This window comes from Beta vulgaris, chromosome 5, assembly GCF_026745355.1.
Source record: "Beta vulgaris subsp. vulgaris cultivar EL10 chromosome 5, EL10.2, whole genome shotgun sequence".
Classification (NCBI taxonomy): domain Eukaryota; kingdom Viridiplantae; phylum Streptophyta; class Magnoliopsida; order Caryophyllales; family Amaranthaceae; genus Beta; species Beta vulgaris.
Window position 1 is genome coordinate 63,136,693 of NC_079206.1, and position 19,419 is coordinate 63,156,111.

The 19,419-nt window shown below is 35.4% G+C and overlaps 2 protein-coding genes and 2 non-coding genes across 6 annotated transcripts; 3 read left to right on the top strand and 1 right to left on the bottom strand.

The window, feature by feature from the left end:
• The first annotated feature begins 708 nt into the window (after positions 1 to 708).
• LOC109135032 (ylmG homolog protein 1-2, chloroplastic-like) lies at positions 709 to 4,144 on the top strand. Of its 2 annotated transcripts, XR_007274076.2 has the most exons (3): positions 709 to 817; positions 1,231 to 1,348; positions 3,815 to 4,144. XR_007274076.2 is itself a non-coding variant. In XM_057395277.1 (2 exons), the coding sequence occupies exon 1, from the start codon at positions 1,472 to 1,474 to the stop codon at positions 2,207 to 2,209; it is 738 nt and encodes a 245-aa protein (XP_057251260.1). In that variant the 5' UTR covers positions 1,361 to 1,471; the 3' UTR covers positions 2,210 to 2,247; positions 3,815 to 4,144. The 2 variants fall into 2 exon arrangements, 1 of the variants encoding a protein (XP_057251260.1); XM_057395277.1 differs by lacking the exons at positions 709 to 817; positions 1,231 to 1,348 and adding an exon at positions 1,361 to 2,247.
• Positions 4,145 to 5,136: 992 nt separating this feature from the next.
• TRNAS-GCU (transfer RNA serine (anticodon GCU)) lies at positions 5,137 to 5,218 on the top strand. The gene has a single exon. It is a non-coding gene; the product is annotated as a tRNA-Ser (tRNA).
• Positions 5,219 to 7,028: 1,810 nt separating this feature from the next.
• TRNAS-GCU (transfer RNA serine (anticodon GCU)) lies at positions 7,029 to 7,110 on the top strand. The gene has a single exon. It is a non-coding gene; the product is annotated as a tRNA-Ser (tRNA).
• Positions 7,111 to 16,461: 9,351 nt separating this feature from the next.
• LOC104894416 (protein THYLAKOID ASSEMBLY 8, chloroplastic) lies at positions 16,462 to 19,408 on the bottom strand. 2 transcript variants are annotated; one of them, XM_057395278.1, is made up of 2 exons: positions 19,214 to 19,408; positions 16,462 to 18,351 (listed from the first exon to the last, which is right to left on the bottom strand). In XM_057395278.1, the coding sequence occupies exon 2, from the start codon at positions 18,269 to 18,271 to the stop codon at positions 17,531 to 17,533; it is 741 nt and encodes a 246-aa protein (XP_057251261.1). In that variant the 5' UTR covers positions 18,272 to 18,351; positions 19,214 to 19,408; the 3' UTR covers positions 16,462 to 17,530. The 2 variants fall into 2 exon arrangements, with proteins under 2 accessions (XP_057251261.1, XP_010678937.2); XM_010680635.4 differs by having other exon boundaries at positions 16,462 to 18,355; positions 19,214 to 19,400.
• Positions 19,409 to 19,419: the final 11 nt, after the last annotated feature.

Here is a 19,419-nt window from a genome sequence, read left to right on the forward strand (position 1 = left end):
AGTTTGGCTTGAAAGTCATATCCCTACCACCAAATACAATATATGGACATTATTTTTGAAATTTTTGGACTTAAATCAGAATTAGTGTATATTTGGACTACTTTTACTTTATTGCTCACCTTAGTTAAATTAGGACGTTTCTTTTTTTTTGGGTCGTGTATCGAAAAAGGGATTAAACCCTTTTTTGTTTTACACGAAAGAAATGGTAGAGAATTTTACCGTCAAGGTAGAGTAGCTTCAAAATCGAATTTTAATAAAAAAGCAAATCATGCAAGACCGTCTTGTCTTCTTTGTGATCTCGACCGTAGTCCGGGGAAGATAGTGAGCTACACTAGCTCAGCAAGGTCCGCCTTCTTTGCATCAAACTCTTTGGTTTCATTTTGGGAGAAAACTGGGACCTCTCCGCTTTCAGTTCACAATCTAGTTCTTTTTGGAACAGATCCCTCCCCCGGTTCTCTATCGAGAATCCCGATATTCCTGATGTTAAGAATATTCTCTTATGCTTTGCCAACACCCAATAAGGACTATCTCGAATTCACGGCACTGTAAAAATATCCCCAGTTCTCCCCTACCTAAAAGAGCGATGGCGTCCTGCCTCTCAGTTCACCTCTTGCATCCCTTACCCAAGAATAAAAAAACAGCAGTCTTCATAATGAGCTTATCTGAATAAGCGGCCCTTTTTTCTACCAAATTTTATCGAGTTCGATAGAATCTATGATGAATATTAAGAACCAACCCAACTCCCAAGGCCAAAACGGCTTGGCGCAGCCCATAAACACCTGTAACTTACCTGAACTATAGGAAACAATTGTTTTAGGTAGTGTTTGGATACTTGTATTTCATTTCAAATAATGGAATTGAAATCTGGAATTTAAAGTTTGTATTTCAATTCCTAACCATTGTTTTGTAAAAGGGGTTTGATAGAGGAGAGATACATAGAAGTTTAATGGAGGAGAGAGAAAAAATGTGGGTTTGCTAAAGGAGAGAGAAATAAATATTAGAAAGAAAATGGGTGAAGTTGGGAAATAGATACTCATGGATATGGGATATGCATGAGGAGAGAATTTCAAATGACAAGGTAATAGCTTGAATTTCAAATTCTACTAATGTAGGCTTTTGATAAGAATTTGGACAAATTTCATAATTTCAAATTTCATGCCATCCAAACAATAGATTTTATCCAAATCCAGGATTTGAAATGAAATCTTGCTATCTAAACATAGCATTTAGTGGTTTTGGAATGTGGTGTTTGTTTCAAGAATAGGTATACTAGTGACTAGTGAGAGAATAGAAGCGTATGGTGAATGCTTCAGAAGTGCCAGAACTTTCTCGGTTTTATGTATTGCTCGTAAGTCGTAACTACTCCTCTACTTTTTATTAGCGTACCCATTTTGTTTGTGTGCTCTTTATTACTTCATTTATTCTTCCGTCTGCAAACTTCTTCTTCCTTGATCCGCAAACAAACACAAAAATGGCTACCAATACCATCACCAACAACAACGTATCTTTCCTCCTTCACCACAAACTAAACTCCACCGCCCATCTCCGCCGCAATAACCACCATCACCACCACCACAATCTCAACACCATCACCTCTCTCTCTTTTCCAAAACCCACCAAAATCTCTCTCAAAAAACCCCTTAAACCCTACTCCTTAAAACCCCTCAATTCCTCCTTAAACCCTTCTTTCCCACAATCCCCCCAAAACCCCCAATTTTCCCCCAATTCAACCAAAACCCTAGCTACCCTTTTCTCTCTCTTCCTCTCTCTCTCCTCCAAAATCGCCCAATTCATCACAACTCACTTCCAAAACCTCAAATTCGCTTGTTCATCCTTGCACCTCCAAACCCTTCAATTTCTCCATGATAATGTCATTTGTACTTTGGGTCCCCTGTTTTTATCCACCTTTAATAGTGATCATTCTACTGGATTGGTCAACACTCCCCTGTTGACTTCCATAGCTTCTGGGTTGGCTAAATGGCTTGATATTTATAGTGGGATTTTGATGATTAGGGTTTTACTTACTTGGTTCCCTAATACTCCTTGGGATAGACAACCTTTATCTGCAATTAGGGATCTTACTGATCCTTTCTTGAGCCTGATTAGGACTATTGTTCCTCCTGTTTTTAAGTCTGTTGATATTAGCCCTCTTTTGGCTTTTGCTGTTCTTGGTACTCTCGGTTCGATACTTAATGTTCCTCGCCCATGATGCTTGATCATCAACATTTTTCGAACTTTCGGGTTTAGGTATGATGCTTTTGCTGAAGTGCATTACTTGGCTAGTTCATTATTGATGAAATGGCTTTTGTTGTAATACATGAATATGATTAAGTATATATATATGTGTTAAGAGTGTATGCTTTGGTAGGATTACTTGCTACATTGTTCTTGTCTAATTTCTGAATATGTTGCCAATATTTTGACCTTGGATGAATGAATGAGGACATTGAAATTGTATTAGCATGACCAACTCCATCGACACGAAAAAGAGCTACTAATACTAGCCAAACATATACTAATGTGCCAAGGTTTTATAATTTGTGCATTATGCGGGGAGATCAAGTTTAATTCTTTATCAGTAGCGATCATTTGATCAACTAATTTATCGTTGTCTCTTGGTTTTGAGCCTATTGCACCTTTGTGGGGAGGTAAGTAATTCATATTTGTTATAAAACTGGAAGGGCAATGTTTTGGATTTTGGGTTCTTGGTACTTGGAGTAGATGTATTTGTTGAATGTTCACATTGTAATTGCAGTTTTCTTTGAATTTCTGACAAATTGAACCAGACCCCTGTTTCCTTTTGTAGAGTTTAAGAATGTTAAGGTTTCTTTTGCTAATTCTCTACATATGCTCAGCTAATTCTACAGTATTGGCTTTTCTTACAAGAGTTGGGAGACCACCTGTTAGAACTTGGGACACAATTGTTGTTAAATGTTACCTAGCTTATGAGATATACACATGTGCAGAGATTGATCTTCTCTTATTGTTGAAACTATTGATGTCTGTTATGTAATTTAATTAGTTTATCATGCCAAGCATTGCTCTGTATAATGGTAAAAGTATGTATCTCACTTGACAACAAAGAGGTAAGTGAAAATTCCCTTAACTTTCTCCTTAATGTCGAGGGGCCTTGCCTATGTAACTGGAAACATATTGAACCTTTGTGGGGTTTCACTCCAGTAGGGAACTTTTCTTACAAACCTGATTAAGTTTTTTAATTAGAGGCCACTCTTGGCTTTATCCGTTTTAACGTAAAAGTTGGCAACCAAATTGTTAGTAATCTTCGTTATGTCCCTTGCGGACCAATTTCCTTAGTAGAAAGACTCAACGATTAAACAAATTCATCAACTCTTTAGCTGGTTCCAACAAGTCTCAAATTTCTCATTTTCATGTTGAAATCATGCACCAAATCTGGTAGCAAATATTTGCCATCTATTTTTGTTTCTCTCTGGATATGTCTAGCTTCTTATAGGTTCGGATTAGATAATATTTACACTCTAATAGCTTGTGATTCCCTGCATCAGGAGGTTTTCTAAAAGTCTTGTACATTACCTTCTGAACTAAAAAGGGCCTAGAGATTTCAAGTGGTTTACATGTGCTCCTTCCACCTTACAGAGAGTTTTAGGTAATAGCAAGTTTAGGTGAGTTCAGAGCAAGGCCAATAAGTCCTATTATATTTTAAATTTTGATCAATGGCTTAGGTCTTTATGAGCAAGTGATGATACTGTTGAAGCAATTGATTTCCTGTTCTTCTTTCCCCTCCTTTTTTCAGACTCTTGAGTGATCTTAAACAGTAATTTTCTTCTCTGTTCAGTGAAACGACAGGCGAGGAGTTGGTAATGATGGTTCTTTCTGCTCCAGGATCAGGGAGGAGCCATGGCAATCAACAAAGCTTTAGTGATGAGTAACCTTCATAAACAACTACTTGATGTGCATAGCTTTTTACTTGTTGGTTAAATTGCATATGTTATAATTCAGTTTGCACAGGATGGATTAGTTATTATTTATTTTTATTTTTTTTTGGGTTGAGAATGGACGTGATTACCAAAAATTTTGTAAGGTGATTATGCTAAAAGTTTGAGGATCTACCAGCATGTTTCTTCTAATTATAATATAGGGTTTTGGGTTACATAATTTTTGTTTCTATCACTTCTTGAAAGTTCAACTAACTCCATGAACAAACCTGTATTGGAGTTTGGTGGAATATTGATAATTAATGGATTGCAATGCAAAGAAAAGCCTGGCCTCAATGAACAACATTCCTCCAAGATGACGGTCTAATTTGAGGAGTACTAGTGATTATTATTAAGAGGGTGTTTGGTATGAAAACTTTTGATGTAGGAAACGGATTCAAATAAGCGTTTCCATTTCTAATTGTTTGGTATGAGTGTTACGACCGTACTCCCCAGGCGGAGTGTTTCACGCGTTAGCTGGGCCCCTGATCCGTGTAGACCAAGTAACAAATACCGTTTCCGGAGGGGAACATAATCCCCCCATTTGTTACCCTTATCAAACTAGTGGAAACAAATCACGTTTCCTTCCTCAATCATAAACCTCTCAATTGTTTCCGTTCCACTAGGATACCAAACAACTATTAAAGGTAACGGTTATTATTTCCATTTCCCCTCTTTATCCAAATCCTCTCCACTCCATTTACGTTTATCATACCAAACACCCTCTAAGAAGTGTTCATGCTAAGCTCATTTTGTCTTTTCATAGGACCAATTATAAATAAGACAAAAATTAATAGAATAAATGAGACAATAATTAGTTTCATATAATAAATAATGAAAATGTCCTACTAATCAAGAACCAAACATAATTATATAAGGGTGATCTTGAAGATAAACCAAACAATAGAAAGTAGAAAATTTCCACCCAATCAAACATTTGTTATACTTTTTTTTCTTAAGGAATTGGCTTTCAAATATCATATGAATTATATTAAATTATATCTCTGCAACTTTACAAGATATTGTTTCTTGACTAAGTAAAAATATAACATTGAATTGCTTTAGATTTTATACCTCATACAAATATTATGTACTAATATAATATAAGGAGCTTAAAGATAAAAAGTCTTGAGTTCTAGGCAGTAAAGTCTAATAGATGAACTGTTGCATGTATAACATAAGTGTCGCTTTGGCCGAGTGGTTAAGGCGTGTGCCTGCTAAGTACATGGGGTTTCCCCGCGAGAGTTCGAATCTCTCAGGCGACGTATGATTTTGGAGCTGATTCAATTTTCTCAGGCGAAGTATATACAAAGCTACCGGTTAATAATAATAATACTCCCTCCGTCCCATAATATAGTGCTTGTTTCTTTTTTACACGGTCTCCAAGACGTAACTTTGACCTTTAATATCTTCAATTCCATATTAATAAAAAATATAAAAAGTTGGTATTATGAAACTACACATTGAGACGAATCTAACAAGATCCCACATGAATATGTTTTTTTATATATACAAATGAGAATATTCGGTCAAAGATTTTAAAGTTTGACCCACCAAAAAGGAAATAGGCACTATATTATGGGACGGAGGGAGTAACTCGTATTTGGGCTCGCTGATTCAATTTTCTTTGTGCATATATACAAAGCTACCGGTTAATAATAATAATAACTCGTATTTGGGCTCGTTGCTTCGGGTTGGTATAGTTTTCTGAACTTAAATCTTAATGCAAGCTAATTTTACTTTTGCTAATTGACATTACATTGAACAATTTTAGTGAAATAACAGAGGTGCCACGTGGCATATATACATTGTCATGCACGTATTTTGATATATTTTTATAGGTGGTAAACTAATAATCGAACTGAAAAATGAAAATAAGTCTAAAAGCATAGAAGTTAGGGGTAAGTACTCTTTAATTGTTTCCCTATTCTCAATTTTAGTTATAGCTTAATGTCTCAGACGATTTGGTATAAATATATTGTATCAAAAAAAAGTTATCTTGTTTTAACGGGATATTTTAGATTATTTTCTTAAACTATAATTTATGATTTTTTTATATTATTAAAGAATTACATTTAGTCTATCATTTTAGAATAGTTGCCATAGATAGAAAATATATTTTGAAATGGTGGTTGCTCTTTCCATCTTCTGTCATATTCCGATGAATCTTCTCAATTTATAAGAAAAATATAGTTATGTTCGGTCTTGTTTAATTCGTTTTAATTAATATTTTTTAATATTCACTATAATTTTTACTAATATATAATGAAAGATATTTAAGTTCAAATATGTGTATTGGGAGACGTGCACAAAAAATGAGAATGATAAAAATAGAATGAGTAATAACAATAATAGTTTTTTCACCAAGTACCATGAGTTTTACGAAAATTCACAAGGTACCCTCGTGCTTTCAACAATTCACCTGGTGCCCCTGAGGTTTTGAAAAATACTCGAAATACCCTATATGACTAACGCCGTCAAACTCCGTTAGTGATTAAACCCAATTCAATCTAATTAAGTCAAATAACTCTTAATTAACCTAATGGAAAATTTGTGAGAAACAATATTTTATAAACACCTTTTTGCGAGAAACAAACTTTTAAATTTTTTTTGGCATTTTACAACCTTAACCAAAATTTATTTTGCGAGATCATACCTCAAAGCTATTTTCCAATGTTAATTTTCGATCACAAACGTTGGTCAAGGCATTGAACACCTTTAGGTGCGAGGATTGCACATGAAAAACGAATAGATCAAACAAGAATCAATACTTGGAAAAAACCCCTCAAAAACACCAGGTGAATTGTTGAAAAACGAGGGTACCCTGTAAATTTTCGTAAAACTCAAAAGTACTTGTTGGAAAAACAATATTAACAAATTTTATTTGAAAAAGGCTTGTACATGCATAAAAAGCATGGTATATTAGTATGCACTAAAAATCTACTTCGGTTTGATCATTGATAGATGAGGAAATTATTTACTATATATGTTTTTTTTTCTAAGACCTTAGTTCTTCCTGCTAGACAGGTCGTTTGGATTTAGTAGTATGCGTTTAATAGATTTATATAATATCAAGTCGCTTTGGCCGAGTGGTTAAGGCGTGTGCCTGCTAAGTACATGGGGTTTCCCCGCGAGAGTTCGAATCTCTCAGGCGACGTTTATTTTTCTACTTTCTGGCTCAAGGCACATTTACTTTAACACAGTTTTTGGTGCTCTTTTATCTAAACAAATTCTTTATAAAAATAGTATAACATATCAAGCTGCTGTAGCAGTGTAGCACAATTGTTAAATCTTTATTCTTAAGATCCCAGATTCTAGTATAGATGTTTTTAGTTCTAAGATTTCTAACAACCTCATTTGATTTTATCTAAATAATTTTTTGTTAACAACACATTAAAAGTCGTAGTAGCACATCTACACTAGCTAATATATTAAATGGCTTTTCTAAATAAGGAACAATGTTACGTGATGCTTTTCCATATAAAAATTCAGAAAATACCTTGTATAAAATTTGATCTCATGATCACAATTCACAAGCATATATACTAAAGTTTTATTAACCAGTAAACTAAGGCCTCGTTTGGTTCACATGGGAAGTAATTTCCCATGGGAATTTATATTTCATGGGAAATTCTTTCCCTTGTATATTTCCTAGGAATTAGACAAAATTGTTTGGTTGACACTATAGGAAATTGCATTTCCTAGGAATTACTCACCAAGGGGGGGCTTGGTGAGTGATTTCCCATGTTTCATGGGAAATTCTATTTCCCTTGGAATTTGTATTTCTTATGCTTCTACCATTTCCCTCCAACCAAACACAACATCCATAATGTATTTCCTAGGAATTTGTATTTCCAAGGGAAATAGCTTCCAACCAAACAACACCTAAGTGATGCTTGTTGTTATCATTTTAAAGTAGAATATTATGGGAAAATTTCGTAAAATTACTTTTTATAATCAAAAAAAATTCACAAAGTTACCTTTTAAAAAATTTCTATAAAAAAACTACCTTATATAACAAATTTGTTTTAATATACTACCATTTTATCATAAATGGGGTTTAATCACTAATAATTAAGTCACTGTAAATTATTTTTCTTTCTTCCCCTCTCGTTTCTCTCTTCTTTTCTCGCTATCCGTCGGCAGCAACACCTACGATTACTGTCATTTATTGATTAGTATTAAGTATAAACATAAAATAGTAGTATATTGAAAAGAATTTGTTATATAATGTAGTTTTTTGATAGAAAAATTTTAAAAGGTGGTTTTTTTTGAAAAAAATTGATTATAAAAGGTAGTTTTTTGAATTTTTTTCAAATCTCTATTATATAAGCCAAGGGAGGAGGTGTGGTGTCCTCTTTTGAAGTGACTAAAATTCCCTTAATGATCTAATTAATGGAATGAAAAAAATTACAAAAGCAAATCATTTAAAAATTTTCATTCCAACTTGCCATTTAAAACAAGTTTAAAATGGTATATGCATCAAATACTTCAATCAAAAATTAAATGGACAAAATACTTATACCTTATAAAAAAAGATGACATACATAACGTGCACATGAATTAAATGTCTGAACATTCACTGCCTTTGATACTCTTTAATTCAGTTAAACCAACTCATTATTTTTGTTCTTTATGTTCAATATTCATTCACAAAAAATTAATGTTAACAATCACTCACAACCTTTTTATTTTTTTACATTAGCGAATTAATATATCTAAATTCATCTAACTGTTGAATTTTTCACATTTAAGTTTAATCATAAATAAAGTACGAATGGAGTATCTAATAGAATAACAAATTTTGAAATTAACGCACGCATCGCGTGCATATGAAGGCTAGTATTAATAAATGAAAGATACAATTACTCGGGGACCTAAAAACTAGTTAGTGAAATATTACGTGGCACTACTTTTCCTTAAAGTGTTATACTCCATGTTATTCACGTACAATAAAAAAAGTAGAAATTGCGTTGTACTCCCTTCGTTCCAAAATATAGTTTTCATAACCCTTTTTTCACGGTACTTTATGCAAATAGAATCTAAAAGGGATAGTAAAGATTTTTTTTTTTATTTAAATAAATGTTGTATAGGGAAAGATGATTTTAAGAGAGAGAACGAAGAATGATTAGTGAAAGAACATGTAACCGTGTGGGCTAATGATTAGCATAAATAAAGCTACTGATAATGCATATATGCGATTACAAACAGTAACTATTAGCACATTTGTTTATTAAGTTATAGACAATTTCAATTGAGGTTATTAATATGCATACTTAAAGTTACTTTTACCCTATTACTCATTGATCTCATGCCACACCATCTAGACATGCACATTGTGTGAACATGAAAGAGGGTGTTAATTTTATTGTTAATATTAAAAACTTTAACTTTCCCACTCAATGTGGTTGTTGTAGCTATCATGGCTCTCTCCCTAGCTTGGCCAAATTCAAATCTTTATGATACTTGTTTTGACAAATTCAAATCTGAAGGCGGCACACCAGTTGCATCTGGTGGTTTTCAGCATGCCCACTCAAAAGCGTTTCTCCTTTCTGATAGAGAAACCTGAAATACTTTCGAGTAAGAGTACTGAGTCACAAAGGAACATAACTCTTCACAAGATCATGAGACCAGAATCCCAAGCAATAGCGGTTTGTTGGAATTGCTCATGCGATGAGATAGGACGTTCGCCGTTGGTTGTTCGTTGTTCGAATCGTGAAAGACACTCGCTTAACTCACCACTGCCATCAGCCATCAAAGTTTTGACTCCGACATCACTAACATTGACCAGCGACTCCCTCCCTCACATGCGACTCTTTATCGTTTTTGTTTTTTTATAGATTGTAAGAGCTCTTACATCTTATTTAGGTCCGTTTTTTTGTTTTAAATTTGGTTGTATTAGCATTAGGCTATACTTACTCTTTTAATTAATGTACGATTTCTTGTTGTAAAAAAAAAAGCTATCGCATTATTCTGTGGCGACAAGTTTGTGACAATATGTAAATACAAATCTAACTATTACCAGAATCAAAATTTGTGCCAAAGGATATTATATTTGGTTCTACTTGGTAAAATACAAACCTGATGTTTATTAGTATCACAATGGATGCCAAAGAATATTTGGTTACATAAAGAAAAAGGAGTCTAGTCTAACATCCTTTTCAACAAAAAGAAATAGGAAGCCTGAGCAATGATTGGTTGTAAAAAGAACCAAAGATTGATGCTAGATGTAAAAGATTAGATCAGAACCTATGCCGTATGGCCCACTAGTTAACTCATGTACAACAAGTAGTAGTATAAATTTGCAGCTTCTTATGACTGATATTAGCAAGGAAGTCCATATATAGTTTGGTCAGAAATGGGTAATCTGCATCCTGAGGCTCAAAGCAATAGAATGAAGCATCTTCTTCTAATGCCATTTATGAGCCTCTAGATGCAGATGATCTGTTTCTTGCCAAGGCTACTTCATATTATTTCCAGCTATGTTTTCAGCATGATAATGGTAAGTTTCTTTGTCATATAAGGTTGATATAACATATAACTTAAGGGGGTGATAATGAGCCTATCTTGAGCTATTTGAGCTCGTGAGTCAAGTTGACTTAAGAGGCATGATAACAAGTTCAAATAATTATTTTTAGTTCGTACGATACTTGAAAGATTTAATCAAAATGTGAGTAAGAACTTCACAACTATCTGATTATTAGGTAGTTGATTTCAAATAGATCCTATGACCGTGGAATACATTTCATCGAGTCGATCTGTTTATTATGTCCTAGAATTTCCTGAAAACATGAATATATAGCCTTGAATACATGGTATTTTGGGGATATCTATGGAGATTTCTAAACCTGATGATATCTTTTTGTCTGGGACCTTCCCAAGGGTCTCCAAAGGCTTAGGGATGATCATCTACATTGCGCCTAAGATGTCTTCTACAACTTGTTTTTTATAATTTTCGCTCAACACTGAAATGAAATTCTATAGGATAACATATCCCCATTCATAAGTATAGAATAACTTTCAAATGAGCCTTCTATGACCCTAGGGTACATCTTTTGGGGTCAATTGTACGAACCTCATAAGTATCTGAAACCATGTATTATTCCTCGAAATTTGTTTGCATTGGAACTACTTTCGAACACAACAATGTAATTTTCAAGGGACCTTTTCGAGGGAATTGAGGTGCATTGTGTTGACTAGACACCAGGTGGTTGAGACCGTCTAGATATATATTACCTCAAATGCATTCTACAGCTTTTGACGTTCATAACTAGTCATTTCATAGCATGTTCCTAATATTCATAATTAGGCTTTGTTATGAATCTCGCCTGTTTGGTCATAACACTATATTCCCGTGGAAAGTCTTGCCTTTTTATATTTTTAGGGGACATTTGTACGCGGTTTCAAGAAAGGAAAAGACAACACAATACAATAATAGTGATTAGTGCATAATCCATGAAAAAGATATAGTTCCCCTTTTGTGGAAATGTAATGCATAAAGGTGGCCATGGGCCGGGCTGGCCGAGCCCGTCCCGTTTTTGGCCCGCTATGGGCCCGGCCCGGCCCGCTGGCCATAACATGGGACGTGGGCCTTGCACGTTTGGAGATTTTAGATTTCGGCCCGGGCCCGGCACGAGCCCGTGGGCCTTGCAATTTTTTTTTTTTTTTGAAAAACTGCGATTTTTGGACCAGGCCCGTGGGCCGGGCCGGGCCATGGACAAGTTTCCCAGAATTTCAGCCCGGCCCGGCACGACACGAGTTTGATGGGCCACGGGCCTGGCCCGACCCATATTCCACTTCAGCCCGCGGGCCTGGCCCGTGTTCAGGCTCAGCACGGCCCGTGGCCAGCTCTAGTAATGCATATGACATATACCTATTTTTTTGGTAATTTTATGTTAATAGAAAGATATCTTAAAATTACAAGCTAGCTAGATGTTGCAAATGTAGCATATGGATGAAGAAAAGGTTTATTGTGCTACTATTACCAATGTGGAACATTATTGACCTATTCTCTGGTTCCCCTAACACAACTGTTTTCTTGACAAACTCTCTTACAAAAATTATTAGAAGAGACGGTCTAATTTTATAAAAATTATTTAAAGAGACAGTCTAATTCTAATATAAAAATAGACCTAGTAACTAAATGGATTAAACTAGTCACCGAAAGAAAAGGTTTAACATGTCAAATTATTTTCATTAATGCAAAATCTATTAACAACAACTTTAGCCAGAAAATCTTGAGTGAAGAATGCCATTTCTTGCATACTGCTCCAAAACTATGAAAATCACAGCTTATTTTCAGACGTCCGGCGATATTAGGCAGGACTTTCTCTGGAGCTCCGATCAATCAATGTCAAGGACTTTCTCTGCGTTCAATGTCGTCCTCGTCCTCACGTTTCATTCTTTTATTAGGAGGATTCATCATAAAATGGATGAGAGATCAGGCACTAGTAGAATAAATGCTTATTGCTGATGTGAAATTATTTTCATTAATGCAAAATCTATTAACAACAACTTTAGCCAGAAAATCTTGAGTGAAGAATGCCATTTCTTGCATACTGCTCCAAAACAATGAAAATCACGGCTTATTTTCAGACGTCCAGCGATTTTATAATAAATAATAAACATATATATTGTTGCGATTTTTACCGGAAACCGCGGCAATAGGTACATGTGTAGGTAAAAAAAAAAATATTTTTAGCATTTTGTAATTAAATTTGAAAATCAAAAAATCATATTATAAAAGCAGCATATTTTGAGCATAATTGTCCCAATATTATAAAACTGTTGAAAATCAAAAAAATCTGGCTACATTATATGTAACTTTTCAAGTGACAAAATTCAACTAGTATAACATCTCAAAATGGAGGATGAAAATAAGATCATATGGCAACTTATTTTAGTTACAATGACTAATTACAAAAAATATATTAAAAAAATAAAAAATTGAAAATCAAAAAAATACTAAAACAAAAAAATTACAAATCTAAAATAACCGAAAAAAACAAAAAAAAAAAAAAAAAACTTAAAGAACAGAAATTATATGAAACCCTAAGGAACCTAAAGAACAGTGACGCAAAGATCGGAGCCACGGCGGAGGACCGGAACCACGAGCGAACGAACCGGAGGGAGGACGCGCCGGAGCAAGGGACGAACGGAGACAAACGAACCGGAGATCTGGAGAGTGAGGAAGGAACGAGTGATGAAGCGTTGGTGAGCGAATGAACGAACCGGAGGGAGGAAGCGCCGGAGGAAGGAACGAACGGAGACAAACGAACCGGAGATCTTGCGGGTAAGGAACGAACAAATGACGAAGCACCGTTCAGCGAACGAACTGTAGGGAGGAAGCCGGAGCGAGGAACGAACGAAGCGAGGCTGATGGCGTGAGGAGGGAGGAAGCGTCGGTGGGTGAGAAATACCACCGCAACAATAAGCAATTATTCTACTAGTGAGAAGAGGCTAAAATTGAAGAATGGAGCTTGTATTAATTTCTTGAATGCAAAATAATGTAGCTTAAGGTTGTATTTATACACAATCTCTTAAACAAAATGTAACAAACTCTCGAACAAGTTGTACCAACTACTTTTCCCGCCAAATCTAACAACTTAGATATTAACCCAACCTAGTAAAGAAAAAAAAGAAATTCTCCAGCCCAAACAATCTACTACACATTACACACACAATCATACGACTTACGAGTACACTATAGTCTATAAATAGACATTTCAATTCTTTACACCAAGAAACTCTAAGAAATTCACACATTCTTTCATACAATGGCTTCCCTCCTCCTCCTCTGTTTCTCTCTTTTCCTCACCCTCTCCACCTCCACCTCCACCGCCTCGGCCGCAGTCAATGCCACCATTGACAACCAATCCCCACTCTTTCTCCTCACATTAACACCACCACCACACACCCACCTCCAAAAACCACCACAACAACTCCAACTTAACACCATCATCGACTCAATCGTCGGAGCCGGCGATTTCAACAACTGGGCTTCCATGATCGCTGAAGTTGACCCTTCCATCTTCCCTCTAACCGCCACTCTTTTCATCCCCGACGACGCCGCTTTCGTCACAAAAACACCTCCTCCGTCGTATCCTCCACCGTCCACCACCGCCGTAAACTTCGCTGACCCTCTTCTTTTTACGTACCACATTCTTCCTCGACGCTATTCTTACTCCGAACTCCGTCGCTTTCCCACTGGGTATCGCCTCCCTACTCTTCTCCCCGATAACACCCTCTTGATCACTGACAATTCCGCGGGAAATTTCACCATTAATGGCGTCGCCGTCACTCGGCCTAATCTCTTCCAAAACGCCATCGTTTCTGTTCACGGTATTGGCAACATTCTTGATCACACCCAGTTCGGTAAAACTGTTCCCTCGCCGGAAAAGTCGCCGGAGACGGTGAATACTCCTCTGCCATTGTTGGAGGTTTCGACGAGCGTGGTGAATACCGTGAATATAATAAAGAATATTTGTTTGGTGGCATTGCTTTGTTTGGCCTTTTTGGGGTTTCTTGGCGTCGATCTTGATATCATTTTAGTTCAAGCTTTATCAGCCTGCGTTCTTTTTGCTGCGACAGTTAGTCGAGGTTTTTACATTTACATGCAAGATGAATTTCGTTTTTTTCTGTATTTTTGTTTGTTGTGCATAGTTGCTTTGATTTCTCTACTTCAGAGTTTTCATAATTGGGGGTTCTGGCCGTAATGGTGGGTTCGCCTGAAAGTTGTGAATGATTGATTCTAGCTTTATAGATTAATGGTTTAATGTAGTTTTTGCCACTTTGAAACTTTGTTGGTGTATAAGTTTTGTTTTTGTACCATTTATTTCTTTTTAGTTTCAAATCTTTGTACTAGAAGTGATACGTATGTCAAGAGTCAAACATTAGCAATTTGCAATAATGGTAATGTAAATATGTTGGTATTAAGACTCCATCTCTGTTTTTTTTTTTGTTTTGTTTTTTCACAACGAGTTGTTACTCTTTGACGTGACATATTTGTTCATGGTAACATGGGATGATGAGAAGAATGTATCATATGTGTGAGGAAAAATTGATGTAAAAAATCGTTCATAACTAAAATATTAATGATTTAGCTCAGATTGAATGATAAAGTACTACCAAACAAAGCAAATATTTAAAGTATGTTAGGAAGAAAGGTAAAGTAAGGGTTTGTTCATCTCTCGTATATTTGGAGAGCATAATGAAGCATGCTTATCTACATATTAGATCTTTACAAACGTTTTTTATGACTAAATGAATGGATAGCCAATTAAATTGAAGAATACTCTTTATCTGTCTAGCAGTCTAGCTAAGGCATTTAAAATACAGTCTATTCAACCTTAAACATCTGTTATGACTTATGACTAAATGAATAAACAATTGAAGGCTCACTTTTTATCATCTCGTGGATAATTATCGAGACAATACGCAATGGGATAAAGAAATATTTAGCATGCAAAACTTAACAATGTAGGTTGGATCTACTTACTCCGTAACAAATTAAAATAGATGTTACACTTTGACTTGCACACTTGTCGATGCATTAGTTTGACCATTAATAACTATCTTTTGGAATATACTTCCTCTGTTTCTTTTTACTTGCAACAATTTGACTTTCACGCTTGCCAATGTATAATTTCAACCATCAATAAGTTTAATTACCGATAAATAAAAAATATAAAAAGTATATATTCGGAAAATATACATCAAGACGAATCTAACAAGATCCCACATGAATATGTTTTTCCTTAACTATAAATCACCAAACACAAACTAAGTAGAGTTGGTAAATAGTGTAAAAGTCAAACCGTTGCAAGTAAAAAGAAACGGAGGAAGTATAGTTTATTTCCACTAATATAGCATTGGGTAACCTATAATTATCTTTATTCTTACCTTTACAACCTAATTTGCTAATAATTTACTGTCCTCTAACATTTTTGTTACGAAACTTTTTAACTTTATCTTTATCTTGCGTTGTAATTATCAATTTTTTTCTATTTTAACCAAAATTATGTTTTAATCTATAAATATCAAAGAAAATTAAGTAGAGTTATTTGTAAAAAAAAAAAAAAGTATTAATAAGCCCGTTAGACCCGTGCGCAAGCCCGTTAGACCCGTGCGCAAGCCCGTCCGTTTATTAGGAAGGATCATGAACAAGTAATTAAGCCCGCATATAAGGATTTGCATTAGACATGTTAGGCCCATTGGACAGAAATTTAAGATTAGACCCGAACTATTATATCCCCAAGCCTACAAATGACCACCTCTACAGCTCTATTATCTGCCTATTTGGTGTCAGTGTTAGTTATGATCTATTTGGGGTCTATTGGCATCAATCTTGACGTTAATCCTTTTAAAATAGTTGCATGTAAAAGGTTTGATCTGACCAACAAAAATGATAGATTAGTCCTCATGCTTGTTCCTTGAAATTTTAAGAGTGGAAAATATTTCAGTTACAATTTTGGAACACGATCTCTCAGAAGGTTTCTGGCGAATAAAATAAGAGAAAGTCTCAAAGATAGTTTCATACATCAACAATCTTCAAACCTCAATTACAGAATAATAAAGGTTAGTTCCAAAAACATATTCCAAAATGGAGTAAGCTTAGTAACTTTCATCTGATATCAATACCTTTACTGCTTTACAGAAATGAATGATATATAGTTGCAACATATCAGAACCCCAAAATAGCCCAAAGATACACCCTGATAAATCCCAAACTCAAAGATACCCCCATAATACAGTTACAAAACAGGATATAGGCAAACTTTTATAATAAGTAGTATTCTACTTCAAAATATTGAAAATATTCACCATAATAAAGCTTATAAACTTGAATAGACACTGCACATCATCCTTCAGCTAAGCACATTCTTTAGCTCTACTGGAGGTGCACCCACAAAGCTCTCAACAGCGAGCTTTTTGTGTTTAGCAAATCCGCATTGTACATAATGCAACTGTGCAAGAAGATTGGAATATTGGATTTCGACATATCAATCCCCTTCATAAATTTAAATTGCTGCTGCCCATCATGCAGTGCCAAAGCTTTTTGTATGAAAGGATACTGCCAGTCCAGTTTGTAAGACGCATCATTCAACCTACAAAACATTCAGTTCCACAAATCTAACTCCTTGTATTGTATTGTATTGTAATGTCTTCCTTCTCATGGCTTCCAAAACCTATGGCCCTCTCCAAGTCACAGTCATCAATACCTTTTTTTGTCCATGGATCCTGCTTGAGCGCTTACAATGTATGTCGTTATCCTTCTCGATTGATCCCCACTCCATTGCCTATAACATTGTTGTCACAGTTGCCAACTTCTCAAGGCTAAATGAGCCTAGGCCGAGAGTCTGTTAGTTTAAGGGTTGAGGAGGTTTAACCTACTTTATCCTCCTCGCTAACAGAGTAACAAAAAATAGCTCGAGGGGAAACAACAATGCATATCCTTAATTCCTTATATCCATAGTCATTAGTATGATGACAAATCAGCCCTAAGTTATCCCTTAAATCTAGCAAAATTGTTGAAATTCATAATTTATATTGAGCAAGTACAATAGTTAAACTAAAGTCTAAAAACTAACTCTCCCCAAACAAGCTTTCAAATACCAGTCAAGAGCCAGCTCAACTTCTTCAGCCCAAACACTCTCCCCAAATCTCCTCAACCCTTTACTCAAAACCTTAGCCACATACTCATCAACCTCCACCCCTGATCCTCTACATCCCCACCCACCTTTCTTCATCACCTTATAAATCCTGACTGTTGATTCCCTTCTCTCAGCACCAATTAACGCTTTCACCAACCTACTCAACCCTTTCTTATCATCCCAATCAATCACTCCACCACCATCAATTTCCATCTCTAGCTGTTCAATCAGATGATCAATATCATCTTCCATCTCACCCTTCTTATCCAACGCCAAAACCAAATCAGCGTAAATTGATAAATCAGTCTTGTACCAGGGTTCTGATCGGACAGTGGAGAACACTACAAGGGCGAGGTCACAATGGCCTTGCCGTAGGAGCTCTCGTAGAGTAGCGACGAGATCAGATTTGATGAGACGTGAGAGGGTCTTTTTACTGACAGTTTCATCGATGATATTTGTGGTGGTTGATCTTTGGGCTCGTTTTAGGGCCTGGACAGCTTGGATTGCTTCTGTGCTGAGAACTCGGCCTTTTACTAGTGGGCCACGGTTGCCTCTAGGCCCACAGTAGATTGTGGTAGTGGGAAATGAGGGCGATTTTGAGCTTGGGGAGGAGAGACAAAGGCGGTTTATGAAGGGTGTTAGTTGTGAGTGTAGGGCAGATGCCATGACTAAGTTAAGGTTTTGTAGTTTGGTGTTTCGGTTTATTTTCTGTTTTCTTCCTTCTTCTTCGGCTATGTTTGGCAATTCTAGCTGAAAAGAAGCTTAAATTGATATGTTAGCTAAAATTTACAAGATAGTAGCTGAAATTGATAAGGTTCTAAAACTATAAGGTAGCTAATCAGCTTAACCGTTTAAGAGATTTAGTTGCTTAAGTTGATAAATTATCAAGATATTGTAATTTCTATTCTATATTTCCTCCATTTATTAGATGCAACATTTGATTGTTGGGCACTATTCATCAACCAACTTTGACTATATTCTCTCACCATTATATAAAAAAAAACATAGTAAAATGAGATCTTGTTCGATTTTTCTACATACAATGATTCCAAATATCGACTTTTTGTAATTCTACTTGTACGCAATCAGAGATATTGACGGTCAATAAAACGTGTCAGGAAACGTGAAAAAGCAAAAATTGCATCCAAAAAATAACAGAGGTAGTATATTTCAACACGAATATAGATACATAAAAATGAAGACAGATGGCAAATAAGCTTAATTGAAATCTAAATATACATATATGTTGAGTAAGAGTTTGAGAAATGTCCACCATTAATTTAAAAATCAAGGGCTACAATTTTCTGAAACAATCTCATTCTCTCTTCCCACCACCATAGCTCAACCATCGAATTTTAAATAAGATTAATCTCAACCTTTAATTAAAACTCTACCAAATAAACTGGATTCAGACCCATATTTGTTGGGTGTTTTTGGTATAATTGAAAGTTACAATCCTAGATATCATGGTTTATTTACTCAAACATTTGAATATGATTGAGCAAAATTAAAGACAAATAACAAGTACCCAGAACAAGAATCGAAGAACACACAAACAAATCTCTTAGTAAAAATTGCAAGAAAAAACACAAGTTTTGTGGGACCAACCTGGATGCAAGAAAGATCTCAGCACTGCAGCAGTAGATGGAATAAAGCTTTGGCCTTTGAGAAAAACTCAAGTAGCACAGTGTTACGAATGAGAACTAACCAGAGCCCAGAAGAGGGTTTGAAAAATAGACTTCCTGATTGTTTATGAAATTGCATCTTATCTTATCGGTTAATTGGGATAAAAATAAAAGCAAATTTTGCCAAAA

Coding starts and splice junctions, on each gene's coding strand:
- LOC109135032 (XM_057395277.1), top strand. CDS start 1,472: ATGGCTACCAATACCATCACCAACAACAACGTATCTTTCCTCCTTCAC.
- LOC104894416 (XM_057395278.1), bottom strand. CDS start 18,271: ATGGCATCTGCCCTACACTCACAACTAACACCCTTCATAAACCGCCTT.